The 18011-nt window shown below is 42.0% G+C and overlaps 1 protein-coding gene across 2 annotated transcripts in view; it reads right to left on the bottom strand.

The window, feature by feature from the left end:
- PCSK2 (proprotein convertase subtilisin/kexin type 2) overlaps positions 1-18011 on the bottom strand; it is a 113228-nt gene that overhangs the window by 6897 nt on the left and 88320 nt on the right. For both annotated transcript variants that reach the window (XM_063327876.1, XM_063327875.1), the window contains 4 exons: positions 17172-17347; positions 5480-5695; positions 4103-4203; positions 1324-1551 (listed from right to left, as the gene is read on the bottom strand). In XM_063327876.1, the coding sequence (XP_063183946.1) occupies positions 1324-1551; positions 4103-4203; positions 5480-5695; positions 17172-17347 (721 nt within the window). The remainder of the gene's footprint in view (positions 1-1323; positions 1552-4102; positions 4204-5479; positions 5696-17171; positions 17348-18011) is intronic.

Raw genomic sequence — 18011 nt, 5'->3', positions numbered from 1 at the left:
CACCAATACAAGGCAGTGTATTTCTCAACTCTGGATAAGCAACAGCAGCTATAGGGAAGCTTTACTGCAGAGTTCCAGATCCCTGGGCTGGAGGAAATGCACCATCACCTCTGCTTTTCTATCTGTTCAAGAGCAGAAACGCGACAGAAAAACAAAGGCAGAAGGAGACAATACTACTGCATAGCCTGTGCCCGACTGGCGCAGTCTGCTGCCAGAATACCTCTGCCACATCGTCTAATGCGAGGAGCCAAGCCTACAGAAAGCAATTTTCTCTCTTCCTCTAGGGTGATCCCCATTTCAGTAAACAAGGCTGCACTAAGATAAATGAGATTATTTGTCTGCATTTAAATTATGAATAAACTAGAGATAGCTCAAAATTAGCTTCAGCACACTCTCATTTCTTTCCCACCTGTGAACATGCACAGGCCAGATAAATTAAAACTCAGATTTCAGCTGTAGAACCCAGGATCCTGCAAATACAAACCCATCTGGAGGTTGGGAACAAACTTATTCTTTGCCTGGCTGAGCTACGTGCCAGGGTGACATGCTGATTTGCTTTCTTTTTCCAGTAGAATAATGATGCCTTCAAAAATGGCACTGAAAACTCAAATTTCAAATGGTATAGACATAAATTGGCCGTTATTAGGTTAGTATTTCAAATAATTAAATTGAACTATAGCTGTTGCAGTCAATTAGTATTAATTCATTCACTTGTTGACTCATTCACTTTAGCACATGAAGGTAAATCAGAAAATAATTTGACTACCTAGCCTGCAATTAGAGATTTGAAGAACATAACCCAAACACAATTAAATGCTGTAGTGTTCAAACTGAATCACTGCTACCTGCAGATGATTGCTTCAGTCTTCTGGAGATAAAACTGTCTGCTGGAATATGTCACAAGGACATATGACCTGGCTGACAGATATTTCATGTGGCAGCAGTTTACGTAATTTACAGTGCCAGCCTCCCAGCTTTTCACTTGTGCGCAGGCTCTTTATTCACAGAAAACTCTGGCACAAACATACCTGTAAGTACCCAGGAGAAATGGATGTTGCTATTAACACTACTGGCACTAGCAATGATGATACAGATGAGCTGTGGAATGCACTCCTCCAGGAAAACAGGAACTGAAATAGCGTGTAGTTTATTTTATCAGCTTATTGAAAGAGTTGGAATGCTACTTGTAACGTGAGGCTTTCTCAGAAAAAAAATTTCATTATGTTTCTTTGACTCTCTATGTCTTTGTCACTGTATTTGCATGCTTGTGGTCTCCTAAATGCCTGGAAGAAGCCAAACACACATACTAGACTAGTCACTTACTCAGGTTCCTGTATTGACCCTCCAACACAATGGAATCTCTCAGGAACAGTCTTCCAGTCTTTCGCCATCTTAACCATTGCTCCTGCATCTAGGACACCATAACCAAACAAATGGTTGAATTCCAGCCCAACGCCATTTCTACGCCATTGATGAACCTCATCGTGAAGCTGGTTCCTCTTGGAGGTGAGCACTGTCAGATGCTGCATATCTCTCCATGTCAGATCCAAGCTGTGGAAGAGCAACATGGAAAACAAACAGCACAGTATTTCCAAGCAGATAATTAGGGATAGTGTGTTTGATTAAGCCTTTTGGTAAAATTTGCTTCTATGAATCACACAGAAATTCTGTCTATACATATATCAATAACAAAGCTTCTGTTGATTTCAGTGGGAACAAGAATAGGTTTTAATTGTATAGTACTTCCCCAAAATATATTCCCCAAAATTGCAAAATCACTTCTGATTGTTTCCCTGTTCTTGAAAACAACATTATAGATCCAGTGTGCAATTTTTAAGCTAATAAAATGAGTAGGATATTATACCAGATCCTGAAAAGTACACAAAAAGAAAAAGATGATGACAGAATTTCGCCTAGCCTTCCCCTCAAATCTTGCCCCCTTTTTCTTGCTGCTCCTCCTGTTTCTCCCATGGACCTTCCAAGGTTCACCCAGAGAAGCCCCAGTGTGATGAAGCTGATGAGCTATAAAAACCAAGGTGTTAGTAATTTCCATATTCTGTGAATATGGATACATGGGCTGTGGGTGGCTGTAGATTTGCATTATAAGGTATGGGAGAGGTCTGTCACCCGTGATACACTAGCATGGATGGATGCAGTCAAGTAACATTTGTCTAGATTCAATGATCATTTTTCATCATCAGCTCTTGTCTTCCTAGATTTGCAGTGATTATGATGACAGGAAGGACACTTATAAGTTATTATTCTGGAAGCTTTAGAACTGACATTCTAATTCTACATAACTAAAGCTATTCCAGTTGTTTTATGATGAACTCTTTCAACATTACAATATGTCTGATTCAAACCATCAACCTAAAAGGATCCACTTTTCAGCTTTCTGTGCCCTAAGTAATAAGCATGTGTGCATGCTGAATGTACACCAGAATAGCCAATTACCGTCATTTTTCCAAGGTGACACAAGATAGCTGAAAACCAGATACCACTTGCATCATTCTTACTGAAATCTTTTAAGAGCTGCTTAAAGCTGTACTTTCCATTTCACAGATTGGTCTGTTTTTAGAGACCTGTCAGGCACATATTGTATATGAGCTGACAGACACATCGCAGGCAAGAGCTGTCTGCATGGGAGATTGTTAGCCATTCCTGTGAAGGCTGGCGTAACTCATCCAGGGCAGTTCTGCACGATACAATTTAATAGAGCCAGTCTGGAAGGAGACAGGAAACACAGTTCTTTCTCTCCCCTGCCTGCTTCTCAGCAAAGGCTAAAAACTCAATTGCAAACTAGGGGTATTAGCCTAATTTCTACTTGTGACAGTTTGGCAAGAGTAATTCCGGTCTTCATGGATAGCTCAAATGAAGAGGAATGATAATTATTACTGAGATATTAAGGTTGCAGTATGGGTTAAACATGCAGTGGTCAGAAAATTCATTCAACATTTATATTTTTATGGCTATATTAATTTATTAGATGGTGGCTGTCCCATTGAATGAATTTGATAGTAGAAGGAACGATCATCCAAAGTTAGACACTTGGCATGTGTGTTTTACATGTAAAAACCTGAAAAATGAGACTTGGCCCAAGTCATGCTCTGAGCACAATAATCATTGCTCTGCTAATGATGTAAACTTTGTCTCCTCTGCCAAATTTTCATCCTGCTGCCACTGTTGAAGAAAACTATGTACTTAGTGCTCACTTCATACCATGGTTACAGCAACTGAAGCTGTATAACTGAGCAAATGCTGCCTCACTTCATAAAATCATTTAACACAAAGCAAAAAGATAGTATAGGTTAAGTAAGGAAAACTTTTCCTAATCATTAGAGAATATGATAATGAAGCAAGTTATATGAGAGGGCTCCAATGTCATGAGTAGCATGAAGATGGTAAATAGACAATATTTATTCTTTCAGCTAACATCAACTGCGTAGCACAGAAGCAAATTAACAGCAATGGGCTAAAAAAACACCCAAAAGAAACATTCCCCACCACCATCGCCAAAAATATTAATACTGTGGAACTGGTGGCCACTCGATGACACAGGTGCCAAATACAGACAAGTTGAAAAAGAGTTAGACAAATTCAGGGAAGCTAAATCTGCCCGTGGCTATTAAACAGGATAGGCTGACTGCTCTCTCTCCAAACCACTGATTGCTGAAGTGTTGTTGAAAGATCCCTCTCCCCTAAGCATCTGTCATTGCTGACCATACGTGGCACGAGATGAACTCCTGTCCCATACCATAGGTTCATCCTTATGTTTTTGTAGGCTGGGCATTCCACACTGAATATGTAGAGAAATGAAGTAATCTCTCCCTCCAAACAGCGCTGGAGAAAACAAACCCCTGTAAGCAGTGGATGGGAGGGAACATAGAGAGAGCAAGTCAGCCAAAATGCATCTGCCATACAGCTTTGGCAAGACTGCTGCTCCACCTGTAAGTTACCATGAACCCACTGCTGTAGCAGGCAGCTTGTTAGCTGCTCGTTCCAGCCCTGTGCCACAGACAGCCAACTTAAATGATGAATAACATTAAACAGACCGCAGGCCCTCTCCTCTCTAGAGCTCACAAGGAATTTCTCAAGAGCGTACTTAGCCTCCAGGGCCAAGGCGAACACTCCAGCAGCTTCAGGGGCAGCTGCAGATGTTCCCGAGTGACGCAGCGTGCAGTTGCCATACAAATCCGTTGTAGCCTGCAATGATATTAGATGTAATTAATGAAACCAGCTAGTCCATTTTCCTTGCAGCTACAGACTCACGAAAATACAGAAAGTGGCGTTTGTGCCCTTGGTGTTTGTTTCCAGGGTCTGTTTTCTTCTTTAGAATAGTGTATCAATTTAACACCACAGTGAGACAGAGTTAGAGAAGCCATGAATGCAAGACTAAATCATGATGTAATAAACCAACATTCATTACCACCTGGAACTCATAAACTCATATACATGGCATTTATTTCCTATAAACAGAGTTTAACCAAAGGCCTTAAATTCCCTTGTGGGTATCAGAAGAATTTGAAACTAGAATTGTTAACAGTATTGAGCTTTCTAACATTTGTGCAACTCTAGAACTAACAGCAGTACCAGGCTGATATCTTCTCTGCAGATTAGTCACTAGGAGAGACCAGAAGGAAACCTTAGAGATACATTTTATGGCAGCAATTACAAAGGTGCCACAGATCATCTTGGCTATATCAGCACAGAGCTGATATCAAGACAGAAACTGGTATTTTTCCATCTGCTACTGCACATGGGCATTTAGGATTATACAATGTGTCTTTGGAGTCTGAGACAGGGCCACGGAAAATGCATAACAGCTTGTGACAAAAACAAACCTTGAGTTACTACACCTGAATTTTCTACTCTGTGAATTAGACTGTGTCCTGGCTAGTCTGAAGGTGCTGAAGAGCAGTGATCCGTATGGTGGAAAAGAACCCCAACTACATCTGAACCAAAACAGAACATTTTCCAGTTGTAGGTGTGGCCCTGTAGGGGACTGGGGTACAATGCTCCGCGCTACGCAACAGGAGACTGAGGGTGATCTGAACCCCCCAGTTCCCCTCTGGGTGACTGAATGTCTGTGCAGCTTGTAGTACAGCAGAAGCCTGGTTTACAACTGCTCTGCCACTACAAGTAAGTATGATCTCAGATGCTGACAATTTTCATTAGATTTTTACAGAGACCTTTTGTCACACTGTCCTCTGCAAAGAGTGCAATTGAACTTCTAAATGTGATTTCTGATAGAGAAAATAAAGGAAAGCACCGACTATATGAAGCTCTAAGAGATGGAAGATCACTGCAGTTCTCAATCTCGTATCTCCTTAGCTGACAGTTTTGGCACCATCATGTACTGCAGATGAGAAAATATCCATCTCAACAAAGAACCATCTGCTGCTCCAAAGCAGATAGAGTTGTAATAGGTCGTGGGAGTGCACAAAGACAGCAGCAACAGCACAATAATATCTGGACTCACCACACCAGCCTCCGGATTTCTCTTCCTACCATTACTAAAGGTGGAGGCTAAGGTTGAAGAGCAGCTTTCATCATACAGAGCTGTCCGTCCATCATTTATAGCGGAATTGATGGAGATTGTCCACATGCTCGATGCATAACCATCACAGTTACAGTCATCGTAGCTGCCCCCATCTCCAGAGGCCCAGACATAGATGCTTCCTTTGCCGCCTCGGCCCTGGGAAAGGGGAAAATAGACCCTTCTGTGTTAAATGGCAAATAGGAGACAGCAGCTACTTTAAACTGCACATCTAATTGTAAAGCTGGGCATCTATAAAGGAGAAAACTGGTCCAAACAAAATATACATCAACCTTAACCTGAAATAACATGGACTTCTGCAGGTTATTAAATCCGGTTAACTGTCAGCCACAGCCAGTTCTGCAACCTTATGTACACAGAGCACTTCCATTTATTTCCTGTTTTGCTTGACACCCTGAAGGCTCCTGTGCCAGATGCTAAGACATTTTATGGATTCATTAGCGTTTATGTCAAGGTCTAAGTGCTATGAGGAAAATGTTCTTTTAAAAGGGATATAGGTCATCTCACACACTGGGTTTGTAAGATCCAATTAGGTTCAGGCAGTGGCTGAAAAACTCTGTAAAACCGGCACCTTTTTCTGTCAATAGATTTTTCTCCAAAGATATCACTGACTCAGAGCTGTTTTTCTGACAAACCAGCTTCTACTCCTAAGCAGAAAATAAAGTTATGGGACCATATGAATCATCTATGGAAAGACGGTCTACCAATTACACTGAGAAGGCGAGAGATGGATGGGAGAGACTGAAGCTGAAGGGCAGCTATAAAGGCTTCCCATTAAAGGAAAGAAATGCGTATCCTCTCCCCAGCTTCCAGATAGGCAAGGAGTGGAAAGGGATCAACTCTTCTCATCCCATACTAAGAAAGAGGTAGGGGCTGCCGGGAAGAGGGTTAGACCCAAGAACCTCAACACTCAGGGAAAGATCAGAGCTACTGAACCCAAAGCTCAGCTCTCCCACTGATTCCAGCACAGCCACCATTTCTCTCTGCGCTTAGTCTAATGTAATCCGATGTTTACCTCCAACAGCACCAGAAGAGCACAAGACCTCAATTTAACACAGTGTTTATATGCATTGGATAGAATGTGAGGAAAAAAATCTCTTCTGGCCTCTTCATTGTGCAGCATAAAATGGAAGTTAAAGAATATACAAACATAGCAACCTGCAATGGTATTTTAATAGGGAACCTTTTCTGCCAGGAATTTAAATCAAATCTAAGCTCCCAGCAGTAGCTTCTATTTTTCATCATACTCCACTGAACAGGGCAACCTCATTATTTCAAGCATGTTAGCGAGTTGCATTAAAATCCACTGAATTGCACAGCAGGTTTGCTGCCACTGGGGTACATAACATCTCAGGACATAGATTTTCATAATAAAGATGACTATGAAAAAGCTTATTGAAAGCAGTCTAAGAATTCCCACAAAGATCCGAGATCGATCATTTGAGTTTTAAGGGAGGAGGATACTGTTGAATAAATATATACTTGAAGAACAAAATAATTCCAGCAAATAATTTTTTAAAAATTAAAAAGATCAGCACAACAAGAACAGTTATGCCTTTTTTCCCTTTGACTTTTTCCCCTACAGGGCCCAACCCTGGGCTTTGGACTCACTTCAGAGGCAACATCCCAAGCTTGCCATCATGCCCACACACACCATCACACCACCTTGCCACCATCCGCCTCCTTTTGCCAGCCTTGGTGGAGCTCGAGCACATCTCTCTCTGTCCCAAAAAGGCAGGCTGCTGCCCAATGCAGAGAGCAGAATGTTTGGCGTGTATGGACCTGTTCTTAAACCACCTTTTCCTTCCAGCTATTTTAAAGGGAGAGGAAACACTTTATTTTCATGTGATAAATTCACCAAAGGAGCTTGGCGCCTGGAAGTTAGCCTCTGCAGCGTTCAGCATGGGGAGGCAGACTTAGCCCTGCTCAGCAAATTGTTCCAGGCTGCCAAAACTGGGTATTGCTGTGAGGCATTTCAACCCACAGGTGGCATGTGGCTAGAATGGCAGAAAACAGGGGTAACATTGTTGGTGGGAGCAGGTGGAACCCACAGAGGAAATGAAATTTGGGCTTGAGTTAGTGGGTTAAGTTATCCTGCCAAGCGCTCCTGGGGATGCATGTCTGCATGTAATTAAGGTGAGAATGGCCTCAGGCTATCACTTGTATGCCAGTCACATCCACAAGTGTGGCTTAGTGGTAAAACCCCGTAATTCACCTCTTAACACTCTAATTTCAATTGTGTTTCCCTCTTAGCCAGGACTGGAAAGAGGAACAAACACTACCAGATTAAACTGATAAGCAGCCCAAGTGTGCATTATTGGCAACGGTGCTGAGGACTTGCTGCTTCCATTTCCCACAGCCAGACCCGCAGGAGTTGGATACTTTGTGCAGACGAGCTGTTTGGTGGCTGTCCTCAGGCATCATTTCATTCACCAGGCAGAAATATACAGCTTCAGGGGAAGTCAGTTTTCAATTCTCTGGATGGTAGTAGTCTAAACCAGAAAAATCCCAACTGGGTCAACTGAATGTCATATTTAAAGCGAACTGAAAACTCCTATTTGCATCTCAACCTTGTATGAACCTAAAAGATTTTGGTGGCATCACTCAATTTAGGCTGCTGTAAATTTAGGCCAGAAACAAGACTGGAGAAGTCAGTAGTAATACACAATACACACCAGAGGGAGCCTGAAGGAAGATTCAGGAAGAAGAGAGAAGACCAGCAAGATAATAAAATACATTTTAAAGAGTATCTTTCCTCCAGAATCCTGTTAAAACCTGCTCATTTCCCCACAAAAGCAATGCACAGCATGGCACTCACACTTCTGAGCCATCTGAACCTGTATCTCAGAGCTGAAAATGGATGTTGGTGCATTTAGCACTAGCCCAAGAGAGGCACACCTCTCAATTCAGGCTAAACCAGAATTAAATCTTGGGCAACACTATATGCTTAGAAAGTCACAGACAGCTACTGAGCAGCTCTCTTTCCAGAAACAGCAGGTTTTCTATTTCCAGTGTCCTTCGTGGGATGTTGCTACTAGCAAAAAATATCCCTGAGAATTTTTCTTAAGCCTTTTCTCATCTTCTAAAGAGCATAATCCCAGAAAAACTTCTTGACTGAACCAACCTGCGAAAGTGAGCTGGCAGGGGACTGCAGCCTAATTCACTTTGTGTAACTTCAGGCACATCTTAAACTTTTTTTTTCCCTTGTTATTGTGTTCATTCATCATGGTCACTGGGCTAGTGCCTAAGCCAGTGTTTCTCTAAGTTTTGATTGCTGGATCACACTTTCCAGATAATAATGGGTGGTATTTGACAAATAAATCTCCTCCAGCCTCCCTGACCTTTCCCATCAAGGCTGGCAAGTAACAGCTGAGCCTCTAACACGGCACGGCCTCTGCAATGGCTCCTCCAGTCCTGCCTGGCCAACGGGGTTGCTAAAGATGGATAGAAGGAACGTAACAGTCTTTACAGCGTGTTTCTGATGCCCTTTGGCTTTGGCCTAATCCCTCAGTCAGAGATCAGGACCAGCAGCTTCCAACCAGTACAAGTTAAAACCGAAGACCAGAATCCTGCCCTGAAAAGCCAAGTAGCAGGGAAGGACAGCATCAGGACACCAGCAGGCAGATGGGCTCAGGGTAAGAAGAAAAAAAAGCAGCACCTGCCTATGAGGAGGTATTTTTTTTAGGCACAGTGAAAAGGTATCTCAGGATAAGGACAGCCAAATGGTTTGCTGATGTTTATGGACTGTCCCATTTCTAATGAAGAAAATGCAGATGGAGCACATCTGAAAAAAAAAACAGCTAGAAATTGCTTTCTGTAACAAATTCAAAGCACATGTTATTTTATAAGCATCTTTCTTTTTGCGTGACATATGATAGCTATTTTGTAATTCTTCCCCTTAAGAAAACAGGGTTTCAGCACCTTCTGTATAATTTAATAGCAATTTATGTGCCTGCTATGGTAAGAGAGAGGCTGGTTTTCCAGGAAAGCAAAAAATTCTACAGCTTTTTCAAATCTGTGCCGTGGGTCCTACTGACTTATGAACAGGACAAAGTTAGTTTCCATTCCCTATTAATTTCAACTGTATTTTCCTCTGAAAAGGGTGTTTCTTTCTCTTCAGGACTGAATTATTTGAAAATCCTTACGTGTTTTGTAATTAAAAACTGCATCCTTCAGTAATAATTGCTAATTACCTTAGAAAGTGTGGTTTGCAGCCCAGGCTGTGGCAGGCCAAGGCAAGGATGGAGTGTGGAAGAGCTGTGGGACCACTTGCCCACTGTCATGTCTTGGCGGGGAGCACCAGCTGGAGGCAGCGAGTCCTTGGCATCACTGAACTGCTGCTCGTCTTTTGCACTGCCAGGGTTTTCTGGAGCCTACTTGCATGTTCCTGCACCCCTGACGGGGTGCCAGCTGGACAACCCGTTGAGCCCTCACTCTCCTGGCTCCTCCAGCTCCCTCTGCATCTGCCAGGCTGGTTTGCCCAGAGCAATCTGGTAGCCTGTAACTTTCTGGAACCCTTTGCTCCTTTCCTATGCTGACTTCTTGGGGACTGCTAAGATCTAAAGCAAAATCTAGGCAGAAACATGTGCCTGACAGCCAGCCAAGTAATCTCAATTTAACCACACAGACACCAAAGTTTTAAACAGGAAGCATGTTTGGATTTCCAAAGTTTCAGGGGGACAGCTATCTTTTTTGAGCTGAATGCCTTAGCACTTCTCCCACGTCCAGCCCCTTCCGAAAGCCTGGAACTGCTGTACAATATCCCTGGAAAAGCCCAGGATGCCTGGCCTGCCCAGCACACCCCCAAGTCGTGGAGTTCAGCCCAGAATAAACAGCAGCTGGGTTATGCTACTCAAATTCACCACTGCTGAAGGTGGTAGGTGGTGTCCCTTCACTGTTGGCTTGTCTAACCCTCAGGCATTTAATAGGGAAGGTGGAAAGGCTGTTTTGGCAGGAGCAAGAATTCAGCTGAACACTTGGCTGGCTGTGCAGGGGATGACACTTGGAACCATGTTTCAATCGTGCTTCTCCTGTTTTCATCTGTTTCATATTTCGTTGCCTTCCATAACCACCTGTCTAGTTCCTCCTAGCACATTTCTGAAACTATTCGGGTCAATTAATAATCACCTAAGTACAAGAGAATGCTGCATACGAGATTCTCAAAGAACTAAGCCGTGTAATTGTTAAACCCTAACAAAAGGCTTTATGTAACTTATTCTAGACTTGGTCACAAGAGTACTGAACCCCCACCAGCCCCCAATTAATTGCATAATTATTAATACCTCCTTTGGCTAAAAATAATGCTTGAGCCATCTTCCACGTCTAAAATACTGTTGACTTCTGTTAGCCAAGAGAAACAAATGGAAAATTACACTTTTGGTGAAGAGAGACAGCATTAGGTTTCAATTAGGGTTCAATCCAGCAGGGAAATGGGGAGGGAACTTTGAAAATGCTGAGACAAACCCTTTTAATTATCCATTCCTTTATGTTGGATCCTGGGCTGCGTACTACAAGTGATACTGCATTACTCTAGTCGACCAATTCTCAAGCCATAATTCTGGTATCGACAATATTTGCAAAAATCAATCCCGTATTTCTGAGCTAGATTATCACCGAAAAAAAGATTAACACCCCATATACTTTTCACTAGGGATGATGGTGGTTTCTCTGCCCAGAGCTCCCAGCCGGTGTGAGGCCTCACAGCTTCACCTGTGGCTCTTGCACCAGCCTTACTGGGAATCAAAAGCACACGACTGCTGAGTTGTGGCACAGACATTAGGCAAAAACACTCCTGGGATCAGAGTGAGACAGCAAAATCTACGTTTTGAGGCTACATTGTTGTCTTGTCTCCTTAGAAAACAGTAATTTACATGTCAATAGAGAAAATATTTACATGTGGAGCTTACAAATATTACCATGTTGGCCCAACCTACTGACGGAGCAGCTTTCTGCTCTTTAGGAGACAGTCTTCACAAAGAGCTGTATTTAACCCTGTCACAGGCCCATGCAAAGCACAAACCTATGACAGCCAAGGTCCTGAGTTGACTAAGACATCCCTGAGGAGGCCAGTATCACAACAGAAATCAGTAGCGCTTGGGTTTTGCCCCCATCCTGTCCTCAGAGGCACAGATGGTCACAGACTGATCTCCAGCCCTGGGTCATGTACTCAGTGGAAGGTCTTGTATCCCATCACCAGATCAGAAAAGCTGGTCATGCTGTTTTACAAAAGCCTGAAAATATCCCCTGTGAGGTGACACCAGAAATCCAAGCAGATATAACATACTCATCTGGGATTTTAATAAGGTTTGATTTTAGCTTACATAAATAAGACAAGCCGTGGAATTATAATGCATGTTCCAGACACACTAGCAATATGATAGTAAAGGGCTCCCAAGTTATAAAGAAGCTTGTAAGGCTTCCTCAGAAATGGGATAATCAAACAGCTGCCAGATCATAAACTAATTTCCCTATCTTCACTTGGCTGTTGAGCAAATAAAACAGTGCTAGAGGTATCTAATAGCATACACTTCATTAACGTGCCATCTTCAGCATATTTCAAAGAACAGTAGCACAATGTCCGTGGCCTTGGAGAGAGGCAAATGAGAAATATTCCCTTTCATTTTTAACACCGTCCTTTCTTCTTTCATTGGTGAGCCCAATTACAGAGCCATGATGAGACTATAAATTCTTAATACTGCTCCCCTGGCAATTTGTACTTGTGCAGCATTTTCCTAGGTACAACCATATTATGGAAGCAATAATGTTTTCACCAGCACAAGCACAAATGGATCATGTCTTATATATTCTGGCTGAATATTCAGGCCAGCAAAGTCTCAAGAAATTAATTCAGACCATGAGCAACTCCTCACAACCTACTAATATAAAAGCCTACATCATAAAAATGCAATAGACAGAGACCAGTTTAGCTTGATTACTTCTTTTTACTGCCTTAAATTCCAATAGCTGAAGCTGGAAAGAACTGGACTCATAAAACGTCAAATAAGAAACATTTACTGGATGTTGCATTAAAGACAGGATGAACCATAAAACATGGGTGGAATTAGTTCTTGAGCTAGTTACCTCTTCCTCTTTAAGATGACTGCTGATACAATTCTGGATGCAAGCCATCAGAGAACAAAAGGTCTATATTTGAGAGCTGTGCTGTCACAGGAATCCAGTCTACCATCCCTACCTATCCCGCTCCAAACTGTCTAACCCCCAAGTGTGTAAGCACAGGTCAGACAAAGGATATGTAAATCATATGACATTGCTTTGTCCAGCCATACTATATAAAAAAAGCTACTACCGGCTCACTCCCCCCTTCTCACAGATTATCGCTCAGTCAGATGAGACAGCTCGCTCTGCTCAGCACTGCTGGACTGCTTGTTCCCAAGTCCATCATCCTGATTTCTTGTTCTGCTCTGAATTTTAGTTTGTATTGCTGCACCTGCACTAAAATCCCTCCATAGTCATGAAAGAAACAGATCTGCAACTCTGTGCCACAGTGATTCGGAGCGATGAAACCGAGTGTATGAGCAGCCTGGTCTTGATGTAGGGCTGAGATATCTAAGGACAGTCCAGAACAGTGTTAGGTGGGTGATTTGCTGAGACTGTAAAGAAACATATACCTTTTCTTCCTAGACCCCATAGCCCACTGCTGATCATAGACGTGGCTCAGATAGAATCTAGATGCCAGATAATAAAAGCTCATTAATTATATCCATTTTTTGCTCCTAGCAAGTTTGTTTAAAAGAGAGAGCGAGTGTGACAGAGCGTGTTCTCTGGATCTCTCTTTCCCCAGACAGAACAGGATTTATCCCTTAGCCTGTTGCGGACTACCCTAATGGATCTCTGACTGGGGTGCAGTCTAGCACCGATTCCTGTTCCAGCTGGCAGCCAGCATCAGGTGCCTCACAGCCAAGGGTGAGCGCAAGACCTCTCTGTTAGGCAGGTACTGGATGTGGCGGTACTCACAAGTTTCAACCTAGTCTTTAATAACTAGAAGTTGTATTAATTCCTTTCCAATTATGTCCCAAAGGTGTTTTCTAGAAGCTGGAATTTGCATTGGGGTAAGATGTCAAACCAGTGTCAATGTCAAACCAGTGTCTGTGTCAAACCAGTGCTGGTAATTGTCAAACTGCTTGTGGATGTTTGTGTGTATGAAACTCTTCCAACCCCCATTCTCAATTACCTGCTACTTCAGCTGTGAGCTCATTTATCTTTGCAGTGCAACTACCTCGATTCGGTGACGCAGTCACGCTGCTGACTGCTGCCCCTGAACAAAAGTCATGAGATAACACAGTGAAGAGCAGGTTGCACTAAAAAAAGAGTGAGATCGTGGCTTAATAACAAAAAGCAGCTTGAGTCCCCTTCCCAATACCTTCTGATGACATGTATTACACTGATACCAAGTTCACGCACAAGCCATCCCCTTAGTAAAAGAGCCCATAAAGGAGTTGCCAATGTGATGGACAGATTCTGCTGTCCTTAATTACGCTATTTTAGTGCTGCATTTACTTATGCTATTTACAAGAGCACACCGAAGTGAAGGTATGAATAAGACAGAAGGTAAGAATTAGCTTCACAAATGCCAGGAATGGAAAATGGAAGAGGAAAGGTACGAAGATGGGCTTAGCCCACCTGGTTATGGGGATACAGCTTCAAGTCATAAAAACAGACATACAAACAAGAAGTCTCACAGTTTGTCGTTATCAGGTGCTAGTCACCCAGCATCCCAGTAGCTCTGTAAGGAAGACTTCAAAAGGACAGTGGAATGGAATTTGGGGAAACTCTTGGCAGTGAGTTTCATCCTTGAGCTGGGTTCCCAGGCGTGGTGGCAACAAGGTAAATGTTTGTTTGTCAACGCAGTTAACTGCATTTCGTATCACTCCCACTTATTTATTTTTAGTTTATTGCATTAGAAGCAAGGATATTAATCTTGCTCTGTGCAAGAGATCTTACATTTCCTTCTATGACATTTGAAAGTATTGCTTTTAGTTTAATAACACATTTTTATTCTCAGCATGTTGCTTCCTCCCTGCCAATATTTCAGCTTCATCACTAATTCATGAACCATCGCTCTGGTGGGAATCAGCTCTAGACTGAGAAAAAGAATTCCTACATTTATTTGTCTCTTGGCTTATAAAAGATACTTTTCTCTTTAATAAGAGAGGGGTTTATCCTGAAAAATGATCATAAATTAGATTTACATTTGTACAGTCAATAGAGAATTTGATGCATATATTATAGACCTAAACTTGGTAAAAGGGTATTATATCAAAGGCTGCTTAGTCTTCATTTACATGCAGGAAAGTCTGTAGTGGGTTTTTCAAAGCACTGTGGAGAGTACGTAGCATCCACCGACACCCTGAAATACCTTTAGAAAATATGGGTCTCCATGAAAAGAAATCAGAACAAACTACCCCCAAAAAGACCCTTCTATGACAGGAAATGTAATGAACAAGATAAGGGTAGATAAAGCTGTGATGGCAATGCAAAGGGAGTTTTTTGGGGTGGAGCTGCCTCGTCTTTGCTGCAAGTATTGCCAGGAGATAGCTGGGATACTGCCACTATAAAATTAAAAGTAATTGTCCCTGGACAATATCTTTCTTAATTAGAATCCAGTATTATTCCTTCTGCTCTCTAATTCTGCAATGGCTGTTTGGCAGAATTGGTTTCCTAATGGAGGCTCATCTGTTCATTTTATACTTTCTGATAAGACATGAGAGCAATCCTTCACAGAGAGCAGCTCACCGTCACCATTTTCTCTCCTTCACAAGCATCCAACCCCGGAGATCCCAGGGCCCCTTCTGACCTTAATATTGCAAATTATTTCTTACAGAAAATAACAGACACTTTTGAGGAGAAAAGAATTTAAAAAGTAAAGTAATCTGCCCAATGCTCCCAAGTATAAGACTACGACCAGACAACAAAACAGAAGAAAAAAATCCCTTCTCCCATACTTAATGTTCAAAGAGAAGATTAATTCCAGCATAAATCCACAAACTAAAGCATAAGGCGATACGATAGCAAGTAATACCAAACTGCAAAAAAACATGACTACAAATTATAATCTGCTTCTCTTGAGAGGGTAAAATACCTCTGTTTACTTTAGTTTGCATTCCCCTGCCAGGGTTATTAGTGCCTTTTCTGTTACTTTTAGACAAGTTCTGCATGGGAGGAGAATAACAAAAAAATTATATGGCAATTCTATATTTAGAGTTTATCTCTGCTCCAAGCAACATTAGTGGAAGGAAGATCAATTATCCACTAACTATAAGACATGAAGGTTTTGCTAAAAATATATCAATTGTGTCACATACCTAAGAAAGATTGTCCCCATGACAGGAGTATTTAAGAGGATCTTTGTGGAAACTCCAGATAAATGAATGAAACCCAGCTTGTGTAAGATGGCTTCACAGTGACTTTGAGCTTGTCAGAGGTTTGTAAAGTTTATACTACAAAACTAAGCAGACTCAGGAGAAATTTGTGACAAGTCTTTCTGCGTTATTGCAGTACACCACTAATTTTATGGGCGAAAGCATGAAGATGACTATAATTCATCTGTTACAGGCAAAACATTTGAGGCTCAGGATTTGAGAAAGCTTTAGAAGCTTCACTACCTATCACAGCGGTAGATTTAATTAACATGTCACAAAACATGGTAAACTGAATGCACTGCTCACAGCGAGGTGGTGATGAAGAGTGGGAGAAACTGGCACAAGTAAGAGGAAGAAATAATTGGATGGAAAAATGAGTAATTGCGGAGCTCCCACACAAAAGCAGCCCAGATGTGCTGGGGAATGTCAGATCTTTTCATTATGGAAACCCATCTACGATCAGCCAAGGAGAGGAGGCTGATTCCCTACAACACCAGGAGCAACTGTGGTTGTCCTGGCTGCACGACACCGAAGAGATGGAGACAGAGCCATGCAAGGTCTGTTTGCTTGTTTTGGACTGTCTTTTTTTTTTGATTTTGAGTTGTGGCACACATTTTACCCAACCTTCTAATGGATTACAAGTTTAACAGATTCCAGGATGATACTGAGTGTCTTTAACAAAGACCACAGACTGTTCCTAGAAGGAGGTGGAAAGGTGGGAATAAACAAGGAGACTCCTGCTACTGGGGAATATTATTATTCCATGGACACCTGAATAGTTGTGATTCAACCACAGCTATAATAATGACAGTATATGAGTGACCTGAAACACACTACAAATCCAAAACGATAATTAAACTGGTAGCACACCAAAACAGAGGATGTGATGTCAGTAGTACAGCTGCATGCTTCAATCTGGGGAATATTTACAGGATCAGGCTGTTCCATTTTCACCATGATGGCATATGAAAAGCCTATGTAAACTGACTTAAGAGATAAACACAGATCCATGCAAGAGAGCACAGTATCCTGAGACTATACAATAAAAGCAATGCCACAATATTGCAGAGAGAACATCAATGGACCTTGAAATAGGCTGAAAGTTGGGGTAGTTTACACAACTGCGTTGTGTTCTGTGGCATCTATGGAAGTAGCATGTATTCCCAAGTCATTGGTTTCAGCGAGTGTGTACTTGTCCTTCTGCCCCGGTACCCAGATTATATAATGAGACTTACCTTGTTCACACCATCTGCCATCGCTTGCAGCGTTAGCTCTCTAGGTCCATCCACAGTCTTTCCATTATCAGTTGGTCCCCAGCTGGCACTATATATATCTATGACTTGAGGCATATGACTGATAGAGGAAGCTTCAATGATGTCTGTCATAAATGGCTGGTCGAGCATTCGAATACCTGTAGATTTAATCAACATAACCATGAATTATGCATTACCTGGCACAAGATGAATCTCAGCACCCTGAGAAGTCCCCCAGTTACAGGTATTTTAATTCACTGGCAGTTTCACCCACTCAGTAATTCCGCACCCGCCATTCACATTTCACCAGGGTGCGCTGACCCAGCAGGATGGCAGCACTTAAACACTCAGCCACAGCAATACAGCGTGGTCCAGAAAGAGAAAACACTTTATGGTTAGCTGTCTAATTGCGTAGAATTTTCCATCTGCTATTTGAAAATACTTTAAAAACACTAGTATTCGCCAATCTCATCATTTAAGAGCATTTAAAATAGTTTTTTGTAACAACTAGGGAAAAGGATTGAGGCCCCCCCATCTCTAATTTATATTCAGTGATGCGTTGACACTTCATTAGTTTTTCAAGTAAGTTTTCTGTTTATTTTGGTTCTTCTCCAGAATTTAATCAGAGAGGGGAAACACACTACAGAACAATTTCCTGGAAAAATATCATTGTGTCAACATGCAGACGCAATAGGAAAATATGGCCAGTATTTGGAGAAAAAACCAAACTAAAACCTGCTTCCTTTAACCCATACTGCAGTAGAAATTGAGTTAGAGTTTAAAGGGTACAATCTTAGGACATGCCAACTTCATAAAACCTCA

This window comes from Chroicocephalus ridibundus, chromosome 3 (assembly GCF_963924245.1).
Source record: "Chroicocephalus ridibundus chromosome 3, bChrRid1.1, whole genome shotgun sequence".
NCBI classification, from domain to species: domain Eukaryota; kingdom Metazoa; phylum Chordata; class Aves; order Charadriiformes; family Laridae; genus Chroicocephalus; species Chroicocephalus ridibundus.
Note: the sequence above shows the minus strand (reverse complement) of the source record. Positions and strands in the feature narration are given on the sequence as shown.